Source organism: Mobula birostris, chromosome 25 (assembly GCF_030028105.1).
Source record: "Mobula birostris isolate sMobBir1 chromosome 25, sMobBir1.hap1, whole genome shotgun sequence".
Taxonomy (NCBI): Eukaryota; Metazoa; Chordata; class Chondrichthyes; order Myliobatiformes; family Myliobatidae; genus Mobula; species Mobula birostris.
In genome coordinates, this window is record NC_092394.1 from 44,278,212 (window position 1) to 44,303,787 (window position 25,576).

Consider the following 25,576-nt stretch of genomic DNA (forward strand, 5'->3'; position numbering starts at 1 on the left):
TCCCTTGGGCCGGATGGACAATACCTCAGGGTTCTGAAAGAGGTAGCTGAAGAGATTGTGGAGGCATTAGAACTGATCATTTAAGAATCACTATATTCTGGCTTGGTTCTGGAAGATTGGAAAATTGCATGTCATTCCACTCTCTAAGAAGGGAGGGAGGCAGAAGAAAAATCTTAAGCCAAATTAGACTTCAGTGAAGATGTTGGAATCAATTGTTAAGGATGAAGTTTCAGGGTACTTGGAGGCCCATGATAAAATAGGCCAAAGTCAGCATGGGCATGGTTTCCTTAAGGGAAAATCTTGCCTGGCAAATCTGTTGGAATTCCTGAGTAAGTAACAAACAGGATAGACAAAGGAGAATTGGTTGCTGTTGTGTACTTTGATTTTCTGGTTGCCTTTGCCAAGGTGCTGCACATCAGGCTGCTTAGCAAGATAAGAAACTGGAAAGATACTAGCATGGATAGAGCATTGGTTTTCTGGCTGGCTGCCGGTGACTAGTGGTGTTCTGCTGGGTCGATGTTGGGTCTGCTTCCTTTTACGTTATATGTCAATGACTTGGAAGACAGAGTAGATGGCTTTGTGGCTAAGTTTGCGGACAATATGAAGATAGGTGGAAGGGCAGGAAGTGTTGAGGAAGCAAAGAGGTTGCAGAAGGATTTAGATAGATTGGGAGAATGGGTAAAGTGACAGATGGAGTATAGTATAGGGAAGAGCATGGTCATACATTTTAGTGGAAGGAATAAAAGTGTATACTATTTTCTAAATGGGGAGGAAAATCAAAAATCTGAAGTGCAAAGAGACTTGGGAGTCTTCTTTCAGGGTTCCCTGAAGGTTAACTTGCAGTTTGAGTCAGTGGTAAGAAAAGCAAACGCAATGTTAGCATTTATTTCTAAGATTAGAATATATAAAAAAAAGTATGTAACGCTAAGGCTTTGTAAGGCGCTGGAAAGACCTCACTTGGAGTATTGTGAGCAGTTTTGGGCCCCTTATCTCAGAAAAGATGTGCTGACATTGGAGAGGGTTCAAAGGAAGCCCATGAAGATAATTCTTGGAATGAAAGGCTTATGATATGAGGAGCATTTGATGGCTCGGGGCCTGTACTTGCTGCAATTTAGAAGGATGAGGGGGGATCTCATTGAACTCTTATCAAATTCTGAAAAGCCTAGATAGAGTGGATGTGGAGAGGATATAGTGGAGGAGTCTAGGACCAGAGGGCACAATTTCCATTTAGATAAGGAGGAATTTCTTTAGCTAGAAGGAGGTGAATCTGTAGAGTTCTTTTCTACAGTTGGCTATGGAGGCCAGGTCATTGGGTGTATTTAAGGTAGAGGTTGATAGATTCTTACTGTCAGGGCATAAAAGGTTACGGGGAGATGGCAGGAGAATGGAGTTGAGAGGGAAATGGATCAGCCATAATCAAATGGTGGAGCAGACTCGATGGGCTGAATGGCCTAATTCAGCTCCTGTGCCACATGATCTTATGAACAGTTTGTCAAATATCATTGAGTCATGATACAATTTGAAGTGCAATACCTAAAATTATGCAGGTCATAGATAGGATAGTTAGTCTTTTTTCAAGGCCAGGGAGATCCAGTTCTCAAGCCACAGGTTTAAGGTAAATGGGGAGATATTTAAACAAGATCTGAGGGGTGGGTTTTTACAGAAAGTAGTTGGTGGTTATCTGGAACAGGATGTCAGGAGGCAGTGAGAGCAGATGGAATTACAGAGTTCGAAAGGCACAGGGGGGATATGGGCTTAAGGTAGACAAATATAGTTAGTGTGGTCGGCATCGTGGCTGACCCGGATGAGTTCAGGTAAAAGGGCCCATTTCTGTGTTACCTGATTCTATGACGTGTTCCCCTATTTGTTGCAATAATATTTTGCAAGCTGTTATTTGAGTTGGCTTTGCTGCCTTGCATTCAATAGCTAGTGGGAATGGTGCTAAGGTTTTGGATCTAGAAAACTGCAGGCTCAGTTGGCACTGTGTCACGTATCGAGATGATCTGAGGTTATAAATAAGACCCTGGAGGTCCAGGATGATCTTGAGAAGAGGTTAATGTGGCCCTCATCTGTTGCAAGGTACATGACACTCTGCACATTGTATAAAATCCTCCTTCCCCCCCCCCCCCCCGCCACCCCAGCAGTGAAGATGGACTGAGTCCTATTTATTGAATTTAAGGGGAAGAAGGGCCCCTAAGTCAGGAAAGAATGAACTTTAACTGAAATTACTTCCTTGTTCCTCAGAATATTGCAAAGCATTTCACAATAAGTAGCTTATGCTCTTTAAAGTTCAGTGGGCTGTCTTTATGTAGATGATCATGGCTCTGTTCAATGGTTGCACAAAGATTTATAGAGGTACTCTTTAATATATTTTGATGCAACTACTTGGTAGAAGAATGCTGGACAGGATATTCCATCATGTTCTTTTCTGGAAACTACTGTGGGATCTTTAATATCCTTGTGACTCAGCAGACCATTTATCTAGACAATGCGACATTACCGCAGCAGAGCAATGAAATTTTAACCCAGATTAGGACTAGAAACTCCTCCAGGCTCTGCCGCTGCAATTTAGTTTTTGGGTGTTCAATAGTTACTATTTTAGCATTTGGATGAGATCTCCACTCATCTGCTGAAGTCTGGTAGGAGGGCAGGAGAAGCCTATGGAAAATTCCCGGGTCCGTCACTGATCCAGTAGGGTTAGCAGCTGAGTCAAACTGGCTGAAACATTGGTCAGGCCACTTGTTACATTGTTTGTTGTAAAACATCTGTGTGACATTGCTGCTGGAAACCAAGTGAAGGGGCAGGATCGCCTCGGTGTCCACTTATAGAAAAACAATATGTACTCATCAGTTTGGATGGTTCTTCAACTCTTTTTTTTCCTAAATATAATGTGTATTTTGGTTAGTGGGGTGGAGGTGCATCTCTACCAGAGGAGGTGTAAGCCACTCCTTCCCTGTTCTAGCCTGCAGGCCACCCTTGGGCAAGGTGTAGCACCTACTTAGACTCTGATCAGGGTCACGTGAATTCACGGGAGCAGGTGCTGGATGGTTGTGTGAGCAGCCGGTGCATATCACAGGCCTTGGTTGTGTGACCAATAACGCCAGGCAGACAGTCTCTGAAAAGTATTGATAATGGCTGGGGTCACCCATCTTGTAAAGGCACTGCCCAGAAGATGGCAAAGGCAAGACACTCCTGTAGAAAATTTTGCCAAGAGCAATCATGGTCATGTGACCATGACTGCCCACATCATATGACACGGCACATGACACCGATGTGTATTTAACATTCTTTATTGTGTAGTATGCGAAATGTAATCCTAGGATTGATAATGGTGTACTTGCTGTGAACACTAAGCAATAGTTAAATTTCAGTTTTAATGCATTAGTCCAAGGGCAAAGTGAATTATCTGGGGAAATGCTTGTTGTCTTTGAAGTAATCCTCAGATATTTTACTAACCAACCACAAAATTTGTAGGACATTCCTTGCAATTTGAATAAAACAGTTGAAAATCCTGTTGGACTGATTTTAAGTTCAGTCCTCAGGGTTTTCAAGGGAGAGGCTGCTTGGGTGCATCCAGTAATAATCTTAACTTGAAAAGTTTCTGACCTCCAATAACAAGTCAGGAAGTCATTTTCATGAACAGCTCGCTTCAGATTTAATATTTTGGTAAATGAATGCAGTTAGTCCTAGCGCTAAAGATTCTTGTGCAAGGAAGGACTGACTGACAGCTGTTGCTTTAATCAGGGGCTGTTTTGCCCACGCGCGCACAAGGTTTTCTTTGACTTTTGGTGATGATGGGTGGCGGTCGGTGGAGAGAAAGGGAGGGGGAGAGTTGTAGCTGAATTTACGAAATTTGGTGAAATGAGTGGATTTTTGTTCTGATTGGATTTCTGTTTGAATTTCGTTCAGCTGGGGAGATAAAACAGTTGGGCCTTGAGATATCAGATTTAGATTCAGTGAAATGCGCCATTTTGATTAACAGTGGACACGACCAAAGGACGTGCTGGGGGGTAGCCCTCAAGTGTCTCCACACATTCCAGCACCAACAGAGCATGCCCACGATGCTCAGGAGAGCAAGACAGGGTACAGCAAAACAGAACACAACAAGCACCAAAGCAACAACAGCCAAAACAGAGCGGAGGCCTCGAGTGTGGCCAGACCTCAAATTCTCCCACGTCCCTGTCCCTAACTTCTAACCTGACCCCTAACTCCCCACTCAGTTTTCAAAACCTTCCCTACAAGTTAATGAAAAAGTCTGAGCCATGAACTTGACAGACACCATAGCTCAGCAACGTCACTGAACTATGTGTCTCAAACCTCCTAAAGATAAAACATGCATCTGAAAATTAGTTGAACTAGACTAAAACAATATTGTGCTTATTTGCGTTTGCCTTAATACCCATTGGGAGACCCAATTCCTTGCCAACCAGCGAGAATTCTGTTGGTCCTAACGCTTGTATTCCAGCTTTAAAAAGCCTCTCAATGGAAAATCAATAGTAGTGCAACATGCAGCATTCACAGGGGTGAGTTTTTTCCAACCAAACTGGTTTGAAAATGGTTGTTATTTACTCACAGAGCAGCCAGCTTTTATGAATCCAATTTCCCTGATTATGTACAGGGCCAATGATCATGCTGGATGTTTTTCCTTTTTCCTTTTCAAATCTTTTTATTGTTATATACAGGAAAAATAACATGAGTACATCGAAGTAACAACACTTACAATGCCTCAAAAAAAAATTATCTTAAAGATTGAAAAAAAATTTTGTGATAACAAAAAAAAACCTACTAAGCAGAAAAGTGAGGAAAAAAAAGAACCCATTAGGTGTACAACCCCGGAGTCATGCGTCATACAAAAAGCTTCTAAAAATAAACATCAAACCGCCAGCAAGAAAAGAAAATATACTAAAAAAATTTACAATTAGATCATGGAAAAATTATATCAATTAACTCAAATGATAATAACGAGCAAATGAGCCCCAGCTTTTCTCAAAATCAAAAGATGTTTTGTCTTCACTGAGATCACCTCACCTGGTTCTAAGGTCAGGGTCAGGGTCACTCTCAGCATCCTAGTCTGTGAGACCACCAACTTTTCCTTAAAGAGTGGGCGCAGAGTTTCACCTGCACTGTGGGCCTTCCCTTCAAGTAGGCATTTGTGTGCATGACTTCTCACAGGATCTCCTCCTGACACCACCTTCCTCAGGCCAGAAGACTGTAGCTCAAGAGGGTCACAGCGAGCCCTGGCACGAGGATCCCGCTGTGTGCCAGTACATGCCTGACAGGCTGTGCCTAATCTCCTGTGAGCCTTCTACAGCTCCTTTTTCCCACATCGCCTTCCCCATTGCAGGATCCGTTCATTAATTAGCAATGCTGTCTGTTGCCTGGAAGTGTGCACCTTGTACTGTGGTGGCTGCCAAAGTCGCAGCTGCAGGCCCAAAGCTGGTAGCTCCAAGAACTTGCAACAGATCAGTAGAGACGGGCACCGTGATGTTACACATGGAAGCCCAGTGAAACTGTTCTGCGAGCCTGAGAATTGAAGATTGTGAATTTTGAGGCACTAGGGTGATTCACAACACTTGTAACGTCCAGAAACAATTTTTACGCCCGCACCTATCAGCTGTGATTAAAAGTAGAAAGTGTTGGAAGCACTGACCGATCAGTCAGTAACTGTGAGGAAAGAATATTCCGATGAAAGGAGATTGTCATGAACCGTTAGCTGTTGTTTCTCTATGCAGATGCTGCCTGACTCACTGGGTATCTCAGCATCTGTAGTATTTTGCTTTTCCATTGTTTTCTTGTTGTCACTGCGTTTTGATGATGTGGGATAGACCAGAAATGTCTCAATTTTCAAATTCTCAGCTGTGTTTTAAGTTAGGAGTCATAGAAATGTACAGCAGAGAAACAGGCCCCTTGGCCCTTCTAGTCCAGGCCAATCCATTTAAACTGCCTACTTCCATCGACCATAGACCTCCATATCCCTACCATCCATGTGCCTATCCAATCTTCTCTTAAACCTTGAAGTTGAGCTTGTATGCATCACTTGTGCTGGCAGCTCGTTCCCCACTCTCACAACCCTCTGAGTGAAGAAGTTTCCCCACATGTTCCCCTTAAACTTTTCACCTTTCACGCTTAACCCATGACCTCTGATTGTCATCCCATCCATCTTATTTCTTCTGTTGTTTCTCCCCCCACCCCCTTGTTACCCTCACCCTCCCGTATTATTGCATGTACTGAGATACAGTGAAAAGCTTGTCTTGCATACTGTTCGTACAGATCAGATCATTACACAGTGCATTCTTCTAACTACACAGTTACCTTCTAATTCCCTTCTTCCTCTTCTTCAGCACATCTGTACAATTGGCCTCAACCACTTAAACGAAAGTTAAGTTTATTGTCAAATGCACAGGTACTTGCACAAGTGGCAATGAAAATCTTGCAGCAACATAACAGGCTCGCAGCATCATAGCGCATGCAATGTTGGCATTCATTTCTAGAGGAATAGAGTATAGGAGCAAGGATGTGATGTTGAGGCTCTATAATGTGCTGGTGAGACCTCACTTGGAGTACTGTGGGCAGTTTTGGTCTCCTTATTTAAGAAAGGATGTGCTGACATTGGAGAGGGTACAGAGAAGATTCACTAGAATGATTCCAGGAGTGAGAGGGTTAACATATGAGGAACATTTGTCCGCTCTTGGACTGTATTCCTTGGAGTTTAGAAGAATGAGGGGAGACCTCATCGAAACATTTTGAATATTGAAAGGCATGGACAGAGTGGATGTGGCAAAGTTGTTTCCCATGATGGGGGAGTCTGGTACAAGAAGGCATGACTTAAGGATTGAAGGGCGCCCATTCAGAAAAGAAATGCGAAGAAATTTTTTTAGTCAGAAGGTGGTGAATCTATGGAATTTGTTGCCACGAGCAGCAGTGGAGGCCAAGTCATTGGGTGTATTTAAGGCAGAGATTGATAGGTATCTGAGTAGCCAGGGCATCAAAGGTTATGGTGAGAAGGTGGGGGAGTGGTACTAAATGGGAGAATGGATCAGCTCATGATAAAATGGCGGAGCAGACTCGATGGGCGGAATGGCCGACTTCTGCTCCTTTGTCTTATGGTCTTATATAAACAGCACTCACATGAAAAATAAAATTACCTATAAATTATACACAATTTTTACAAGAAAACACAATTGGAAACCAAAAAAAACATAAGTGCAAGGTGGTCAAATTGGGTATAATGCAGTGATTAGGGTTTCAGTGTTTGGTTCAGGAACTAAATGATTGAAGGGAAGTAGCTCTTCCTGAACCTAATGCATGGGAATAGAGACTTCTGTAGCTTCCGCCATATGGTATCTGCGAGAAGATGGTGGGGACCTATGACGAATGTTGCCTTCATGAAGCTGCAGTTCCTGTAGATACTACGAATGGTGGGGAAGGATGTATTGGGCTGAGTTCTCTACTCTCTGCAGCTCCTTGTGTTCCTGGTCGTTCAGTTTGTTGTACCAGTGCATCTATAGAGGTTCGTTAGAATATTTGACAATAAGCTGAACCTCCTTAATCAACTGAGGCAACGTCCACACTAGACCGGATAATTTTGAAAACGTCGGTTTCGAGTAAAAACAACAGGCATCCACACTAGGCGTTTTTCAAAATATCTCTGTCCACACTAAAATGGATATTTGGGCAAACCTCCTCCTACTGGGCATGTGCAGACACATCTACAGAAAACAAGTGAAGAGGTAACAGTATAATACTTACGTTTCTGCGGCGGCATTGTGCTATTTACATAGGTCAAAAACTAGAGTACCAACAATAACAGCAAAAGAAAGTTTTCAACAATGTCTTCGATGAATACAAAGAAAACCTCCGCTGGGAAAATCAGACCGGACTTCTTCGTTTAGACAAACAATGAAGTCGAGCTGTTTCTGCGAGTTACAAATGACTACAAAGTCAGCAAAGCAGTGGAGACGTTTAATTCCAAGCAAACTATTAACGTAGACAATAAAGTAAACAACACATGCATGAAGCTGTCCTCTACCCAAGATCAACAAGATTAACAATTACAAAATGTTAAGCGGTCAACTCAACGTAGACTACCGATCCCACATCAAACCCGAACCGATTAGGAGCAGAAGAGGGCACTCAACTCAATTTGAAATACTAACTACCAAGTCAGATGTGTACAGCAATTCATTTTTCCCCCGCACAATTAAAGCATGGAATAATCTTAATCCTAACACAGTCATACAACCAAACCCAATTAAATTTAAGGCAGCTTTTCTTCTTCAAAAATCTCCTTCTTAAGCCCACCCTCCGCCACCTCCAGTTTAAATTCCATGCGGAATGTTTTGGAGGATCAAGAACCAAGAACCAAGAGTGGAATATTCTGCCGCCAGACCTGCGCAGTATTTCTGATATTAATATTTTTTTAAATATAGACTCAATCAAATCAATTTAGGGGATCTAGTCAAAAAAGCTCACTTTACATTTTAACTCTCAAGCCGTTCACACTGACTGCGTGTTATAACAGCTACAGTGCCAGCTTGGGGACCCCGGGGTACAGGAGATCAAGGGTACGACCACTGCAGACTGGGAGACTGGAGGGTACGGGCAGAAGAACAGAGGATGCAAACAGAGAAACCGAGAGGACCAGCTTGAAAGCCACCTCCAGTTTAAATTCCATGTGGAATACTTTGGAGAACCAAGAACCAAGAACAGCCGTCCGGCAGTGCTTGCGCAGTCCCAAGCAGAAGCAGAAAAAGCATTGTTGTGGTGTTGTCATGGCAACATTTTAAAATCTCTCCGTTTACCCTGTCCGCACTACAACGCGAAACAATCGTTTTCAAGTTTACACACTCTGGAGAGTGTTTTCGAAAATCTTCATTTTCGGGGGGTGAAAACGCCGTTTCAGTGTGGACGGAAGGTCAAAACGAAGAGAAAAGGCTTCGTTTTCAAAATTATCCGGCGTAGTGTGGACGTAGCCTTAGAAAGTAAAGACATTGTCGTGCTTTCTTTGTGATTGCATCTATGTACTGTGCCCAGGACAGGTCATTGTAATGTTAATGCCCAGGAATGTAAAGCTGTTGACTCTCTCCACTGCCCCCAATGTAGACTTGCACATTTTAAATTTATTTATTGAGAATAGGCCCCTCCGGGCCACACCACCCAGCAATCCCTTGATTTAATCCTAGCCTGATTATGTGGCAATTTACAATGCCTAATTAACCTACCAATCAGTACGACTTTGGACTGCGGGAGGAAATGAGTACCCGGAGGAAGCCCATGCAGTCACGAGCAGAATGTGCAAACTGCCTACAGACCGCGGCAGGCTGTTCGCCCTCCTTCCTTTTGCTGAAGCCAACAATCAGCTCTTGGGTTTTGCTGACATTGCCACTTAGCGAGGTGACCTGTTTAGCTCCAGTAAGTTAACTTATCGTCAGCTGTGATTTCTCCAACAACAGTGGTGTTGTCAGCAGATTAGGAGGTGGCTGTGAAGCTGTGCTTAACCACACAATCATTTGTATATAGGGAGTAGAGCATGCAGCTTTGAGGTGCACCTGTGTTGATGGAAGCAGGTCCCTCATTTTATGACCTTAACAATGTGTGGGACAATCTTTAGTACTTTGTATATACTAGATGACTTCTCGCTCTTCTTACCTAATGTAAAATCTTGCACATATCTCTGTTGAATTTCAATCTCAATTTTTTTTTTTGCATTTATTGTTATCCCTGCATAATTTGTTATGGTCTTCCTTAATAGTAATAACAGTTTAAACTTGGCACAGTTTGAACTGTTCTGAAAGATTTGTTTTTAATTGAGAAACACCAAGACTGACTAGTATCCTGCCACTGTAACCTGAGGAAAAAAATGAATAAGTTTTTGTAGTAACTTAAATTTGTGTTTTTCAAGTGATTTAAGATAATTATTTTTGTGACATTTACTGTCTGCTACATTTACAATGGAATTATTGTTGGCTGTGGAGAAAGGTCCTGGCAAGGGGTTTTTAGTAAATTATTGAAAATAAAGCAGAACCCCTTAGTCTGTAGTGAAATTCTTTTATTTGGGATAGAGATTACAGATGTTTATCAGTTGGCAGTGACAGTGGCATACTCTGCCCTTTCTCTCTATCTGTTTATGGGAAGAAACCTTGTGACCATCCCTGGAATCAATCTGCCAATCCGATGAAGCACCTGCTTCTGCTGTTTGGATAGTCCACTTTTCTTAACTTTAAGGTAAAACCAAGCTTGCCATAAACAGTAATTGCAGCTTTCCCTTGTACAAGCCTCCAAATCCCTTCCTCCCAAATCCTTCAGATTCCATCTTAAAGGAAGTTAACTGACTCAGCAATTTTTGGCAATTGACACTTCTCAAGTTTCTAGGACAGAGCTCAACACTTGGAACCTTTATTTTATGGCAAAGCTTGTGATTATCATTATTTTATAGAATGAAGAAGCAGCAGTGTGTCAGATACATAAGAACTGGGAGTATATCTAAGCCATCTGTCTCTTCAAACTGCACAATCGTACATCAAACTCATGGCTTGATGAATGATCATGGCAAGTCCCAGATGGGAGTCTGGTCGAGAAGGCTGAGTCTCTTGGCGTTCAGGATGAGATTGTAAATTGGATTCAACATTGGCCTCATAGGGAGAAGCCAGAGAGTGGTAGTAGATGGTTGCCTCTTCATCTGTAGGCCTGTAACTAGTGTGCCATGGGGGTCAGTGTTAGGTTCATTGTTGTTTGTCATCTATATCAATGATCTGGATCATAAAGTTGGTAAACTGGATCAGCAGATATGCAGACGACACCAAGATTGGGAGCATAGTGGACAGCAAGGAAGACTCTCAAGGCTTGCAGTGTGATCTGGACTAGCTGAAAAATATCAGATGGAATTTAATGCAGACAGGTATGAGATGTTGGGAGGATAAGCCAGGGTAGAACTCGCACTGTGAACAGTAGGGCACTGAAGAATGCAGTAGAACAGGAGGATCTGGGAGTACAGATCCCTAATTCCTTGAAAGTGTTGCCACAGGTGGATAAGGTTGAAAGAAATGCATTTGTCACATTGGCCGACATAAATCAAATATTGACTACAGGAACTGAGATGTTATGTTGAAGTTGTACAAGATGTTGGTGAGACCAAATTTGGAGTATTTTGGACAGTTCTGGTCACTTACTGATATGAAAGATAGCACTAAGATTGAAAGAATATTGAGAAAGTTTACAGAGATGTTGCCGGAACTTGAGCATCTGAGTTGTAGACAAAGGTTGATTAGGTTAGGACTTTCTTTCCTGGAGCTTAGGAGAATGAGAGGAGATTTGGTAGAGATATTCAAAATGCTGGGGTTGTAGATAAAGTTAATGCAGGCAGGCTTTTTCTGCTGAGGTTGGGTGAAACTGGAACTGGAGGTCATAGGTTTAGGGTGAAAGGTGTGAGTGTGGGACGATTTGCCAGAGGAAGTGGTGGATACAGGTTTGATTTCAAAATTTTAAAAGTTTGGGTAAGTACGTGAATGGGAGGGGTATCCACTCTGCCACTTTTTCCTTAATATCCAGAAATTTATCTATTTCCAGTGGCTGTAGAGGTTTAGTCATTAAGCTCCGAAGTTTCACCACACGTCTTTATTCTGAGACCAAGACTTACAGCTCACGACTCTTCAGCCAGGGGAAATATTTCTCGGCATTCGCCTGTCAAACTTTATACAAATTTTGGTATGCTACAATATGATCACCTTCTTTCTTCCAAATGCAAGAGAGTACAGATCCTACCTACTCAATCTCTTCGCCTCTCAACTGGTGAATCCCACCACTGCAAGAATAAAATATTGTGTGAGGAAACCAGAATGGTACGCATTAATTCTGATACAATATGACCAAGACTTTTTATAACTACAGAAAATCCTACTTGTAATAAAAAAAATTAAGGAACAGTTTTCAAAGGGAGATTAGTGTTTTAAACATAATACAATGCATTGATTTATGCAGATATTGTGTTTGGTAATGCACAGTCAAGTTATTTAAACAATTGCAGTTGCAAAACTGAAAAATATACTCTTCAAATTGTTGCAGTTTAAGGTGAAGTTTGTATCAGAGTTGCTAACTGTGCTCTAAGTTAAAAATCCAGTCCCTTGATGTGTTGAGTTGCCTGTGGATTTGAGTTCAGTGGACTGGGATTTGAATCATATATATACAACTTTGATGGTTTTTTTCATATGTTGTGTAAGTATGGAGGTTCTCCACAAGTTTCACATCTTGAAATGTTTATGAGGATGTAAGTAACATCACATGTGTAACATTTAGGGCATTGCATGTGTATGAAGTGATGTCATTCATCATGCAGTATTTGCCTGGAGTATTTTTGAGACCCTCAAATTCAGTGCTGTATTTTTATAGGCACCAGCAGTTGCCCATGCTGCAAGTCTCCCCTCTCCACGCCACCGATGTTGTCCAAGGGAAGGGCATTAGGACCCATACAGCTTGGCACCAGTGTCATTGCAGAGCAATGTGTGGATAAGTGCCTTGCTCAAGGACACAACACGCTGCCTCAGCCAAGGCTCGAACTAGCGACCTTCAAATCACTAGACGAACGCCTTACCCACTTGGCCACGTGTCAACACTCATTGCTGTATAGAGTCAGAGAAAAGTACAGTGCAGAAACAGGCCCTTCAGCCCAACTAGTCTTTGCCAAACCATTTAAGCTGCCTACTCGCATCGCCATATTTGAAAGACTACCCTGACACATCTTTCTCACTGAACCTTAGAGATACCAGGGCACTTGCTGCATAGGCACCTGTCTTTGTGATGCCTGGTCAGGTGGATGGCCATTTCTCTGGTCATTACCTCTTTGCCATGAGTACTGAACTACTGTAGCGCTGTAACTGGGCGCACTGCACGAGCTGGGCAGCCATCAGAGGAAGGAAAGATATTCATAGGGAACCCTAGAGGAGAGGTGGAAGAAATGGTCTTGGGTCTGTGGTTCTGAGAAGAGACTGCAAGACAAAGTGGACTAAGCTCTCATTCTTCTAAAACACAATGAGTTCAGCCCAGTACCATCAAGCGCTCCTCATACATTAACCCTTTCATTCCCAGAACCATTCTTGTGAACCTCTTCTGGATCCTCGCTAATGCTGGCACATCTGTTTCTTAGAGAAGGGGGCCCAAAACTTGCTCACAATACTCCAAATGCGGTCTGACCAATGCTTTATAAAGCCTCGGCATTACATCCTTGCTTTTATATTCTAGTCCTCTCAAACTGAATGCTAACATTGCATTTGCTTTTCTTATCACTAATTTAACCTGTAAATTAACCTCTAGGATGCATGACGATTCCCAAGCCCCTTTGCACTGCTGATTTTTTGAATTTTCTCCTGTTTAGAAAAGCCTACTCCTTTATTCCTTCTACCAAAGTGCATGACCTTACACTTCCCTGGCCTACATTTCATCTGTCACTTCTTTGGCCATTCTCCTAATCTCTCTAAATCCTTCTGCAGACTCCCTGCTTCCTACCTTCATATTATCCGCAAACTTGGCCACAAAGCTGTCAATTCTGTCATCCAAATCATTGACAAGTAGCGAAAAGAAGCAGTCCTAGCACCGATCCCTGCGGAACGCAACTAGTCACAGCAGCCAACCAGAAAGGGCGACCTTTACTCTCACTTGTTGGCTTCTACCAGTCAGCCAATCTTCTATCTATGTTACTATCTTTTCTCTACTAGGTCACAAAGCAAGAGAGGGGAATTTCATTGTTTTCTAACCAAAATAATGCAAGTTGTTTTGTGGCACACAATGAGCGATTCCAAACTGATCCTTTTAACCCCATAGTGTTAATGTAAAAAGTTGTAAATTTGTTTATAGAGCATTACTTCAAACTTAGTGTGCAAGCTGACTGGGACAATTAAAGGCCCAAAGCGTATCTTTTTTTTTTATTTATTGAGATACAGCGTGGAACAGGCCCTTACGGTCCTTTGAACCTCACTGCCCAATAATCCCCCCATTTAACCCCAGTTTAATCACAGGGAAATTTACAATGACCAATTACATTTTTGGACTCTGGGAGGAAACCGGAGCACCCGGAGGAAATCCTTGTGGTCACGGGAAGAACATACAAACTCCTTTGAACCCCTGCTGTAAAGCGTTGTACTAATCACGACGATACCAAGCCATCCTTATTCTTTCATGAATAATGGAATATTGCAATTTACCAGACACTGGCATTTCACAATATTATTTATAATATTAGCACAATATTATTTTTGTAAGGAGGTAGCTCATCTATGCACTGAGATGCTGCCAGACTAAGACAGAGTCACTCCTCTCCACTGTCTGATACCTATCAGTCCTGTCCAGAACGTAGTGGCTAGGCTGGTGAACAAAGTTTAGGACACTCACAGCTGTTGTCTTTAAATGCACAACAATAAACAGCTCCCAGAGATTACTGACACCCCGGCTGTCTTTTCTTGTCTATTATTCCTCTATCCCTTGAAATAGTGTACTTTCAAGTAAGGGCAATCCAGCTCGAGGATTTCTCAAAGCCAGGCTGCCTTGATTATACCAACATTTCATGCAATTCACAAACCCCTTTCTTTCCAGTCTCAATGAAGGGTCTTCACCCGAAACATCGACTCTTTATTCCTTTTTGTAGATGCTGCCTAGCCTGCCAAGTTCCTCTAGGATTTTGTGTGTTACTCTGTTTGATGCAATTCGTAGTGTTCTGGATGCAGTATTCCAGAAATCTGTGGGTCGTGACTCGTACCTATCCCCTGTCAGTGCTGGAGATGTTGCCCAAGTCTTGCTCAGTCAGTAATGTCCTTTCAGTTCATCCTGTATCTCACCATTTACATCCTCTGCACTTTACACGTTGGAATGGCTGGTTACCAAGTCCATAATCATCACTGTGTTTCACAGCATAGAAACGGGCTCTTCAGCACATCAAGTCCATGCTAAGCAATCATTTACATGAATACTTCACTAGTCCCCCCATTCCCCTGAACTGCATACACCTACACACCGGGGACAGTTTACAATATCCAATTAACCTACCATCCCGTGTGACTGAGGGAGGTGGGAGGAAACCTGGAGGAAACTCGTGCAGTCACAGGTAGAGTGTGATAACTCTACACAGGAGGTACTGGAGGTCAGAATTTATCCCGGAGTTGTGAGACAGCAGTTCTACTAGCTGTGGCTCCCATGTATTTAGCAATATCACTTGCATACGATACAAGTCTAAATCTGATTAATAATTGGATTAATAAAGAGTCCTTAAAACAGAATTGTGAATGGCACCTTTATTTCAAAAAAACCCGTACAGTTAATATGAACTTCTGTACTTTCCCCAGATGGGCGCACTTCATGACAGGTGTAAATCCCTCATTGTGGCTGCGATTGAATCTTCTGAGCTGCTGACCCAGAGAGACTGGGTTAGTGAAGGAAGGGAATTGCCAGTCAATAGAGGGAATCAAACCCTTCAGGGGTCAGTTGTGTGTCGCATCTTGCCAGTGAACTGGAAATGGGACGATCAGTGTGCTGATCACCTCACTAGTCTCTGGACAGTGTTCTCTGGCTGTCTCCATCTCCATGCTAATTGTGTTCTCCTCATTTCCAGGTAAAAATACAACAGGGTTTATTGGTGAACTCAGCAACATCTCTCAACATTCACACGTTTCAAAGCGGCTTCTTTTTTCTATAGTACACGATAAAGCAGGTAACACATTTTACATGTTCTCTCGGGAGCATAGATGGGAGGTGGTCATGGCACAGAACTTAGAATGGCAAGGGTCTTATTGGCCCCTTTGCTGTTCCTTCCTGTGAAGGATAATACCAGGTGGTCCAGCCATCCTTTACTGGAATGGATAACTGTCTGGTTGGCAGGCTTCCTGAATGGTAGTATGTCAGATAGTTTGGTGTTTCTGCTTTCTTAAAAATTCCTGAATCAGTGCAGGCAAAGTGTGTTATCACAGCCACCTTCAGATAGCTGATACATTTTGTCCTCTTCATGTATCCCATCCAAGCGAGAGGGAATTTCCTCACAATCACTCACTTTGGAACATCCCGCAGGATTCCTTCACTTCTGCTCTTTCATTTTACTATAAAGGAATAGCTTTTTTTTCTTCGTAAAACTTCAGCCTTCCACACTGGAAGCTGTTGCACCAGTCTTTTTAGAATTTGCAAGGAAGTCTGCACACAGCATCAGTGAGTTCATCAGCGACAACAGCGCGTATTTATTTAATGTTTCATAGTGCTGCAAGTTTTATCAAACAAACGTTGACATTGATCCTCAAAAGGAGATAGAAAACACATAACCAAGCTTGACCAAAGTTGTATAAAATCTAAGGAAACCTAAATGATGGAAAGAAAAGTGGAGAGGTGGTGTGGTGTCAGTATGTGAGTTTGACACTTACTTAAGGTTATGACGCCAGTGGTAGAGGAGTTAAATAAGGGGGTGATAAGATGCCGGAATTTTAAAAGCCCTGCTAACATTTTTAGAATTGGGGGATTTGTTAATTTGGGATGTGTGTAAATCAGTGAGATGACGGATGAATGGATGTCAATGCTGAAGCACACCAGCCGTGAACTCACCAGTGATTACCGCATTTATCTTGTATTCCTGAGATTCCTTTGGACCTACTGAAACACTTGCCTTTTGTGAAGCTAATGGTATCTGCTACAAACCTTGTGTGGTTTCTTATGATTTATTCATACAATTACAATACCCACTGGCTGCTCCAAGTCAGGGAAGTTGGTGAGCTCAGTCCAGACACTGTCCAAAAGATTTTTCATCTTAGTGAATTATATAACTGTAGCATGAGGCTGTCGAAAAGAGTTCTGCAAATATTTAGTGAGTATAGTGACTAACTTAAACCACTGTTGTTTATTGAGAGTAGCTATGTGAGTATAATCCTTGAAATGACTAAAGATGTCTGCTCTGCCTGAGTGGTTTCTTGTCATTTATTCATGTGATTATAGTGCTTACTGGTTATTCCAAGTCAGGACCTTGTTAAAACCACCTATTGATTTTTGCATTTGTTAATGATGAGGCTGGTTAGTTACAAATCTTCTGCATATTTCATCGGTAGCTGGTAAATAATCTATAATGATTATATTCAATGTTATGCATACGGTTCCGCAAAGTCATGAAGTTATAGTTCTACAGTGTAGAGTCAGGTCCTGCATCTTATTACATCCATGCTGCCCATCTTTCCTATCTACTAATCCCACATGTGCTGATTCCACATCTCTTCATGCCCTGCTTATTCAAATACCAGTCCAGATACATCTTCAATGTTATTACTGCTTCTACCTCCGCCACCTTTTCTGACAGCTCATTCCAGATACCACCCACTCATTGTACTAATCAGAATCGGGGTTTAATATCACCAGCCAAGGTTGTGAAAGTTGTCTTTGCGGCAGCAGTGCAATGTGGTACAGGCTTCAGTAGCTCCTTCCTGATGGTAGCAATGAGAAGAGGGCATGACCTAAGTGATGGGGGTCCTAAATGATGGACGCCGCCTTTTTGAGGCATTGCTTCTTGAAGGTGTCGTGGATGCTACGTAGGCTAGTTCCCATGACGGAGCTGATTGGGTTTACAACTCTCTGCAGCTTATTTCGATCCTGTGCAGTAGCGCCCCACCCATACCATACCAGATGGTGATGCAGTCAGTTAGAATGCTCTCTGCGGTGCATCTGCAGAAATTTGCAAGTGTCTTTGGTGACATACCAAATCTCTAAATGAAATATAACTGCTGTCGTGCCTTCTCTGCAGCTGCATTGATATGGTGGGTCGAAAATAGATCCTCAAAGATGTTAACACCAAGGATCTTGTAATTGCTCACTTGTTCCACATCTAATTCCTGTTTGAGGACTGGTGCATGTTCCCTCGCCTTGCCCTTTCTGAATTCCATAATCAGTTCTTTGGCCTTACTGAAGTTGAGAGGCCCCCTTTAAACCTCCTTCCACCATGCCTTATAATTTACAAGATCTCTACTATGGGAAACACACTGGCTACGTCACATGATTTTATAACCTCTGTCATATCTCTTCTCGGCCTCTTTTACTCCAGGGAAAATAAGACCAGCCTATTCAGTCTCCCCTGATAACTCAAGCACTCCAACCCAGGGAACATCCTTGAATTTTTTCTGCATTTTGACCCGAACCTCAATATCCCTTGTTAACTAAAGTTCCCTAATTTACTGATCTTACTCTTCACTCTAAGAGAAATGTACAGGTCCCAAACTTTTCCCAACTAAATTTTGAAAGCCTCTCATTTGCCTAATGTTCCTTTAGTTGCAAGCAGCCTCTCCAAGTCAACTTTTATCAGTTCCTGTTTGATCCACCAAAATTAGCCCCCCACCCCCAAATTTACAATTTAAACTTATCCGTAACTATCATGAAAAAAGTAAAATTCTGGTGACTACTCCCAATAAGCATCCCTCCCCCTAGACAGATAAAGCACCTCCTCAGCCTCATTTCCCAGGAGGAAATTGAGTACTGCCCTTTCTCTAGTACATCCATCCACATATTGCTTCAGAAAACTTTCCTGGACACATTTAACAAATTCTGCCGCATCTAATCTTTAGCCTAAGCAGTTGCAGTCAATATTAGGAAAGTTAAAATCACATATTATTACAGATCTATTCCTAACTTATCTGTGATTTTTCTACATATTTGCTTCTCCAATTCCTGCTGACTATTGGTGGTTTATATTATAATCCAGTTAAAGTGAACATCTCATTCTTATTCCCCATATTATTCACTGGATGTTTCACCCCAGGATATCCTCTTTAAGTTGTTCCTTTTTGTGCCTTGAGGCAAATCGGGCAGCCGTTTCTGCAGCACTTTGACTTTCTTAAAAATGAGACCGAGTTGCTAGCTTGATGCTCAACCCAGCATGGACAGAAAGCATGCAAGGAGCCGGCTAGATTTGAACTCGAGACCATTCTCCTCAATGCCACTACACCCCCGGCTGACTATTCTCTTTAAGTACTGCTGTGATTTTCTTTTTTTCCCCCCTAAATCAATGTACAACTCCACCTCCTCTCTTTCCTTCTCCTCTGCCACACGGGATGCATTGGTACACTGAAACATTGAGCTTCCAATCCTGCCCATCTCGCAATCATGTTTCTCGTATAATATTACGATGCCATGTGCCGATCCATGCTATGAGTTCATCTCCATTACTTGTGAGGCCCCTTGCATTAAAGTTTAGCCTCTCAGACCTCCCATGCTCCTTGCCCTGCCCTTTACTTGTCCTGTCTACTGGAGGAGAGTTAGATTTATCTTCGAGTAGGTTAAAAGGGTGGCATAACGTTGTGAGCTGAAGGGCTTGTAATATGTTCTATGTTCTTAAATTGTTTCTCCTGAGGTGAAAGCCTGCCTTTGTTATTGTTTGTTGAGCCAAGGTTTTGACCCAGCAGTCACGCATTAGTAATATATTTGCAGTTAAATGTTTTATGTACCTTTAGAGTTGCACAGGACAGGGAAAGACTGTTTGGCCCACATTTGTCCATGCCACCAGCAAGGAACTTGGAGGAGAGCGTTCAGCTGGGGAGAGTTCTCGTGTGCCTGTTGCCCTTGACTTTATTGCTGGTGGCTCGGGGGATTCAGTGGAGTTATCCTAACAATGGTGTAACCATTATGACAATACCCTGATCTGATGATCAGTTGTGTAGGATCACTCTGTTTTTCAAAAAGTGTGCGTATGTGTGCACACGTTATCACCAGCATGTGTCGTGAAATTTGTTAACTTAGCAGCAGCAGTTCAATGCAATACACAATATAGAGTCTTAGAAAGGTACTTCACAGAAACAGACCTTTTGGCCCACCCCAGTCTGTGCCAAACTGTTTAAACAAAGGAATAATAATAAAAAAGTAAATCAATTACAGTATATGTATATTGAATAGATTAAAAATTGTGTAAAAAAAACAGAAATAATACATATTTTAAAAGTGTTCACAGGTCCAATGTCCATTTAGGATGGCAGAGGGAAGAAGCTGTTTCTGAATCGCTGAGTGTGTGCCTTCAGGCTTCTGTATCTCCTACCTGATGGTAACAGTGAGAAAAGGGCATGCCCTGGGTGCTGAAGGTCCTTAGTAATGGATGCCGCCTTTCTGAGACACTGCTCCTTGAAGATATCCTGGGTACTTTGTAGGCTAGTACCCAAGATGGAGCTGACTAAATTTACAACCCTCTGCAGCTTCTTTTGGTCCTGTGCAGTAGCCCCTCCATACCAGACAGTGAATGCTCTCCACAGTACATATATAGAAGGTTTTGAGTTTAACACATTAAACACTGAGTCAATCAAAGGACAGGTGACATTGCGCAAAGCTGATATCAAGGGCCCCCTCCATTCAGGCCATGCTCTCTTTTCACTGCTGACGTCAGGAGGAAAGTACAGGAGCCTCAGGACCCACACCACCAGGTTCAGGAGCAGTTATTACTCCTCAGCCATCAGGAAGGAGGTACAGGAGCCTCAGGGCCCACGCCACCAGGTTCAGGAACAGTTATTACCCCTCAACCATCAGGAAGGAGGTACAGGAGCCTCAGGACCCACACCACCAGGTTCAGGAACGGTTATTACTCCTCATCCTTCAGCTCTTGAACCTGAAGGGATAACTTCACTCATCCCATCACTGAACTGTTCACAGAACCTATAGACTCACTTTCAAGGCTTCTTCATCTTATATTCTCAATACTTATTGCTCATTTATTGATTACTATCTTTGTTTTTTTTGTATTTGTACAGTTTGTTGTCTTTTGCACATTGGTTGTTTGTCTGTCCTGTTGGATGCGGTTTTTCATTGATTTTATTGTGTTCTTGGATTTACTGAGTACTCCCACATAAAAATGAACCTCGGGAGGTGTATATGGTGACACATATGTAGTTTGGTAATAAATTTACTTTAAACTTTGAACTATGAAGCCAGTTACTGGTTGTCAGGGGTGGAAGTGGATTCGAGGTGGCAGCTTCTTGGACCAGATTGTGGTATTGAAATGGTCGCAGAGAGGAAAGATTGGGTACTTTAAATTGGATAATGCAAATGAAATGTTGTGTGTGGAAGTGAGCAGAAGACCACGAGCCAAGAAAAGCTTCAAGTGTAGCAGATCATCAGAATGGGATAAATAACAAAGTGGCAGACTCTGCCAAGATGTGCTAAAAAGACTGTGAGGTAAATTCTGAAGACTGATTAAATCACCCAACCTAAATAAACAGACATAATGGAAACTAGCTGGTGCAAAAGAACTGTATGTCTAACTATCAGAAATTCTAACTAGTGCTAACGACAGCAGGATTAATGAAGGTGGTATTTATAATCCACATGCAAACAGCAGATGACTCAGTGGCATGCTGAAAGGCGTCTTTTGATTGTTACCCTTGTGGGCACATTTGTGGAAATTGCACCTTTTCAAATGGCATGATCACTGAATAAAAACTACTTATTGTGTACAGAGCAATTCACTGCACTGTGTCATCTTCTAACCCAGGAAACAAAAATTAAAAATAAGCTTGCTATTAAATCAAAGTTTAATCTCTGCTGAAGGAGAAGTTGAGATTTGTAGTTCAGCAGCAATGGTGACGACTGCATTTCGTTTTACAGCATTGAATGTGGTTGGGATGGTTTGTTGCTAAATCGGCCCATTTTTGGCACGGGACTCTTAGCATGGATGAGAGAGTTTAGACTTGGAGGAACTTTCAGCAATGTCAGAATCAGTATCAAGTTTAATATCACCAGCATATGTCATGAAATTGGTGAACCTTGCAGCGGCAGTACATTGTAATACGTGATAATACAGGTTTCCCCTGCCATCCGAAGGTAGAGCATTCCTATGAAACGGTTCGTAAGCTGGAATGTCGTAAAGCGAAGAAGCAATTACCATTTATTTATATGGGAAAAATTTGTGAGCGTTCGCAGACCCAAAAAATAACCTACCAAATCATGCCAAATAACACATAAAACCTAAAATAACACTAACATATAGTAAAAGCAGGAATGATATGATAAATACACAGCCTATATAAAGTAGAAATACTTATCTACAATCATTGCTGCACTGTTCTCCGTAGCGAAAATCTCGCGCAAGCGCTCTCGGCAAAAGCGCTCTCGGCAAAAACACTCTCTCCAGTAACCTTTAAGCTATGAAGCTGCCAAATCATACCAAGTAACACATTAAAAATACACAGCCTATATAAAGTAGAAATAATATATGTACAGTGTAGTATCACTTACCAGAATCGGGAAGACATCGCTGAGCACACTGATGATGGTGTGTTAGGCTGAGTCGTCGAAGGTTGGGGTGGTGCAGTGGTCCCCAACCTCCAGGCCACCGACTGATACCTATCTGCGAAGCATGCAGTGGTACAGCGGTCGGCAATCGCTTCTGATCTGGGCCGACATTTACGTGCCGGGCTGCACCTAATTAATTAGCTTGTTTATTTCGGCTTTTTTCTTAAAGATGTGTTGGGAGCATCCTGGCTACCGCTGCATTCTCCGTGACAATGTATCGGTCTGCGGCCCAGGGGTTGGGGTGGTGGGACACTGGGGTGTCATCTCATCTTTGACTGTTTCCCTCAGGGCAGGCAAGTCATCTTCTTCTATGTCTGCCTGCCTCGATGTTGAAGGTCGAGGTTCGTCATCTGCTGTGCCTGATGTGGAAGGCTTGAAAAACGACAGTATGCTTGACTGCTTAGCCTCGCACATTTTTCTATCATACAGTTCTTTGTAAGCACTCAAACCATCCTGCAAATGTGCCCTAAAGCTACGTACCCTTTCAAAATTAAAGTCGTACTTTTCTGCAATCATTGTAGGGAAAATCTCATGCAGTTGCTTCACATTCAGTTCCAGGACAACTTCACTTTTGGTCCGTTCACTACTGCATTCGGTTTCGATTATTATCCTTTCCTCTTCCAATTGCATCAGCTCTTCATCTATCAGTTCTTGATCGTGGGATGTCAAAACCTCTTCAACATCATCTTCGTCAACTTCCACAAGCCAAACTCACTTTGTCCTTACTTCGTTCACCACAATCGAAATGCTTAATTACGTTTAGTTTTACGCTAAGTGTAACACCCTTACGAGCTCTTTTAGGCTTTTCTGATACCTTAGAGCTCATCTTGCTAACGGCTGCTCACAGGCACGTGTTTAAGCAATGCCAGCTAGAATGCATTTCCAGGGGAGGAGCTTGGCTGCTTGGGGCGCGCGCTGCCTTTTTTTGTAACAGTGAAAACGCCTTCTGTTAGCGAAAACAGGTAACTAATGTAAGTCTTTCGTAACAGCGAGGTTTCATAAAGCAAGCGTTCAAAAAGCAGGGGACACCTGAATAGGAAAAACTGAATTACAGTAAATATATGTATATATTTAAATTAAATAAGTAACGCAAAAATAAAAAAAACAAGTAGTGAGGTAGTATCCATGGGTTCAATGTCCATTCAGAAATCAGCTGGCAGACGGGAAGAAGCTGTTCCTGAATCATTCAGTGTGTGTCTTCAGGCTCCCTCCTGTACGTCCTTGGTAGCAATGAGAACAGGGCATGTCCTGGGTGCTGGACGCTGCCTTTCTGAGGCACTGCTGCTTGAAGATGACCCTGGATTCTAAGGAGGCTAGTGCCCATGATGGAGCTGGCTAATTTTACAACCCCCTGCAGCTTATTTCGATCCTGTGCGGTAGCACATCATCACCCCACCACTCTCCAGCTGTAGCAGACAGTGATGCAGCCAGTTAGAATCCTCTCTACGGTACCTCTGCAGAAATATGCAAGTGTTTTAGGTGACTTGACAGCTTTTGTGCTCTTGTCCTTCAACTCTGTATACTTCAGGAGCTCTTCATAACAATATCCCATCATTTGATGTTCTTGTCATGTGCTTTTACCAGCTTGACTGGTGTCCTCATGAGCAGAGTACATCCAGTTCACATCCTGCAGCATTTCTGAACTGGCATTTTGCCTTGCTTCCTCAGTTCCATTAGTCTTGTGTGACAGCTGGATACAAATGGTTTTCTACTTTCTTTTCCACTTTGTTGCTACATGTTCTCCATGGCTTACATACAATGAGTAGGTATTAGCTCTGTAGATGTTTGTGTTCACTTTTTAATTTAATACTTCCATCACAGAATCATTCGCTGGCTTGCCCTAAGCCTGTACTCATGTTACCAGTCCTATTTGCGATTGTCAGTGCCAACTTTTAACAGAGAAATGGCAAATATCCAAACTGTATTTAGTTTTTAAATGCAACATGTTTTAGTCTGAAGTGCTCAACTAACTCTACTTGACTTGTGGGAATTGTTCTGGGATAGGATTAGCCCATTACAGTTTAAGATTTATTTCCAGTTTTCTTTCTACTTTTTAGAGTGACATCAATTTGTCCTCAAGAAATGGCTATTTTAGTTGTTCATATGTGCTTGTTTATGCCTGGCTCTTCAGCTTTCTAAATCCAGACGTATTTTATTCTTCAGCATTTATAAAGCTTTGAAGGGAGTAATCTCTTTGTTATTAAGAAGGGATCTATAACAAACCTCGCAAACACTCTTGCTATTTTTTTGCTTTTTACAGCAGTGGCGGGCATACAGAATTTTCCTGTTGAATCTGAAGTGGTGATGGTGCAGGAGCTTGAGATCTATATCATGAAACAATGTGTGGGTCTGAGTTCCCCCTCTCCACTGTTGGAGCAAGAACACTGGCTCGTTTAAAATGGGTTTAATGTTTGCTAAGTAGCTAATTGAGCAATTTAGTGTGGGTGTGGGAGTAAATCTAGTCCAGGATGATACAAAGAGTTCTGTTTTACTTGAGTGATTATGTAATATTGAACGTTAAATAAGCCTCAGTGGCTCGCTGGCTTGGGTATCGAACTGCTCAGAGTAGTTGTTCTCATTCAGCACTCTCACATGGCAGATGCTTTGGGAGGATGTTAAATGGTAGCCATGTAGAGACTCAGCAGGATGTGCTTCATACTGGTTGTTAATCTTGTTTAAGGAGATCTTGTCTCTGCTCCCCAAATACACCTCTCAGCTCTGCGAAGGTTGTGAAACTGGTCTCACTGATCAAAATAATAGCATATGTCCTCGCATGATGCTGAGATGCATCTTGGGATGCACTGGGACACATCATCTGGGGTCATCGGGTGTTCCGGGTCTTCCAACATCGGACATTCTTGCCCAGACAGTTCAGCCAGGGTTGATCAGGACCTGGTTTGTGTCCCAGCAGCATTGGTCCACAGGTCACATCTCCTGTTCCACAGCTATCTGCAGACTCGTTCTGCAGCCTCTGTAATGGTCCTGATGGCTCTTTTTGAAGCCCTCATAGTGCCAAGGAGAGAGTAGGTTCTGCACAGCGACCAGACCAGCAAAGCCTCTACACGTCACCTCTGTAGGCTGGCATCATGCCCTCGGCCCCATCTCTGTCACTGCTCTACCAGCTCCTGGTATCTGGCTTCCTTACATTCAAACGCATCCTCAATCTGGTCTTCCTGAGGAACTGCCAGCTCTACCATGACGCCTGCTTCAAGGTTTCTAACAAAATCACCACGTCAGGTCTCGGAGGGGTGGGGGGGGGGGGTTGATAATGCGATGAAGTCAGTTGCTCGCCAAAATTGTCTGTCAG

At 42.6% G+C, this 25,576-nt stretch overlaps 1 protein-coding gene across 6 annotated transcripts in view; it reads left to right on the forward strand.

Moving 5' to 3' along the window:
• Positions 1-25,576, forward strand: part of gtf2ird1 (GTF2I repeat domain containing 1) — a 197,670-nt gene that overhangs the window by 62,216 nt on the left and 109,878 nt on the right. For 5 of the 6 annotated variants that reach the window (XM_072243217.1, XM_072243218.1, XM_072243216.1 and 2 more), the window contains exon 8: positions 15,593-15,691. The exons of the other annotated variant lie outside the window; for it this stretch is intronic. In XM_072243217.1, coding sequence (XP_072099318.1) covers positions 15,593-15,691 — 99 coding nt within the window. The remainder of the gene's footprint in view (positions 1-15,592; positions 15,692-25,576) is intronic. 6 annotated transcript variants of the gene reach the window in all.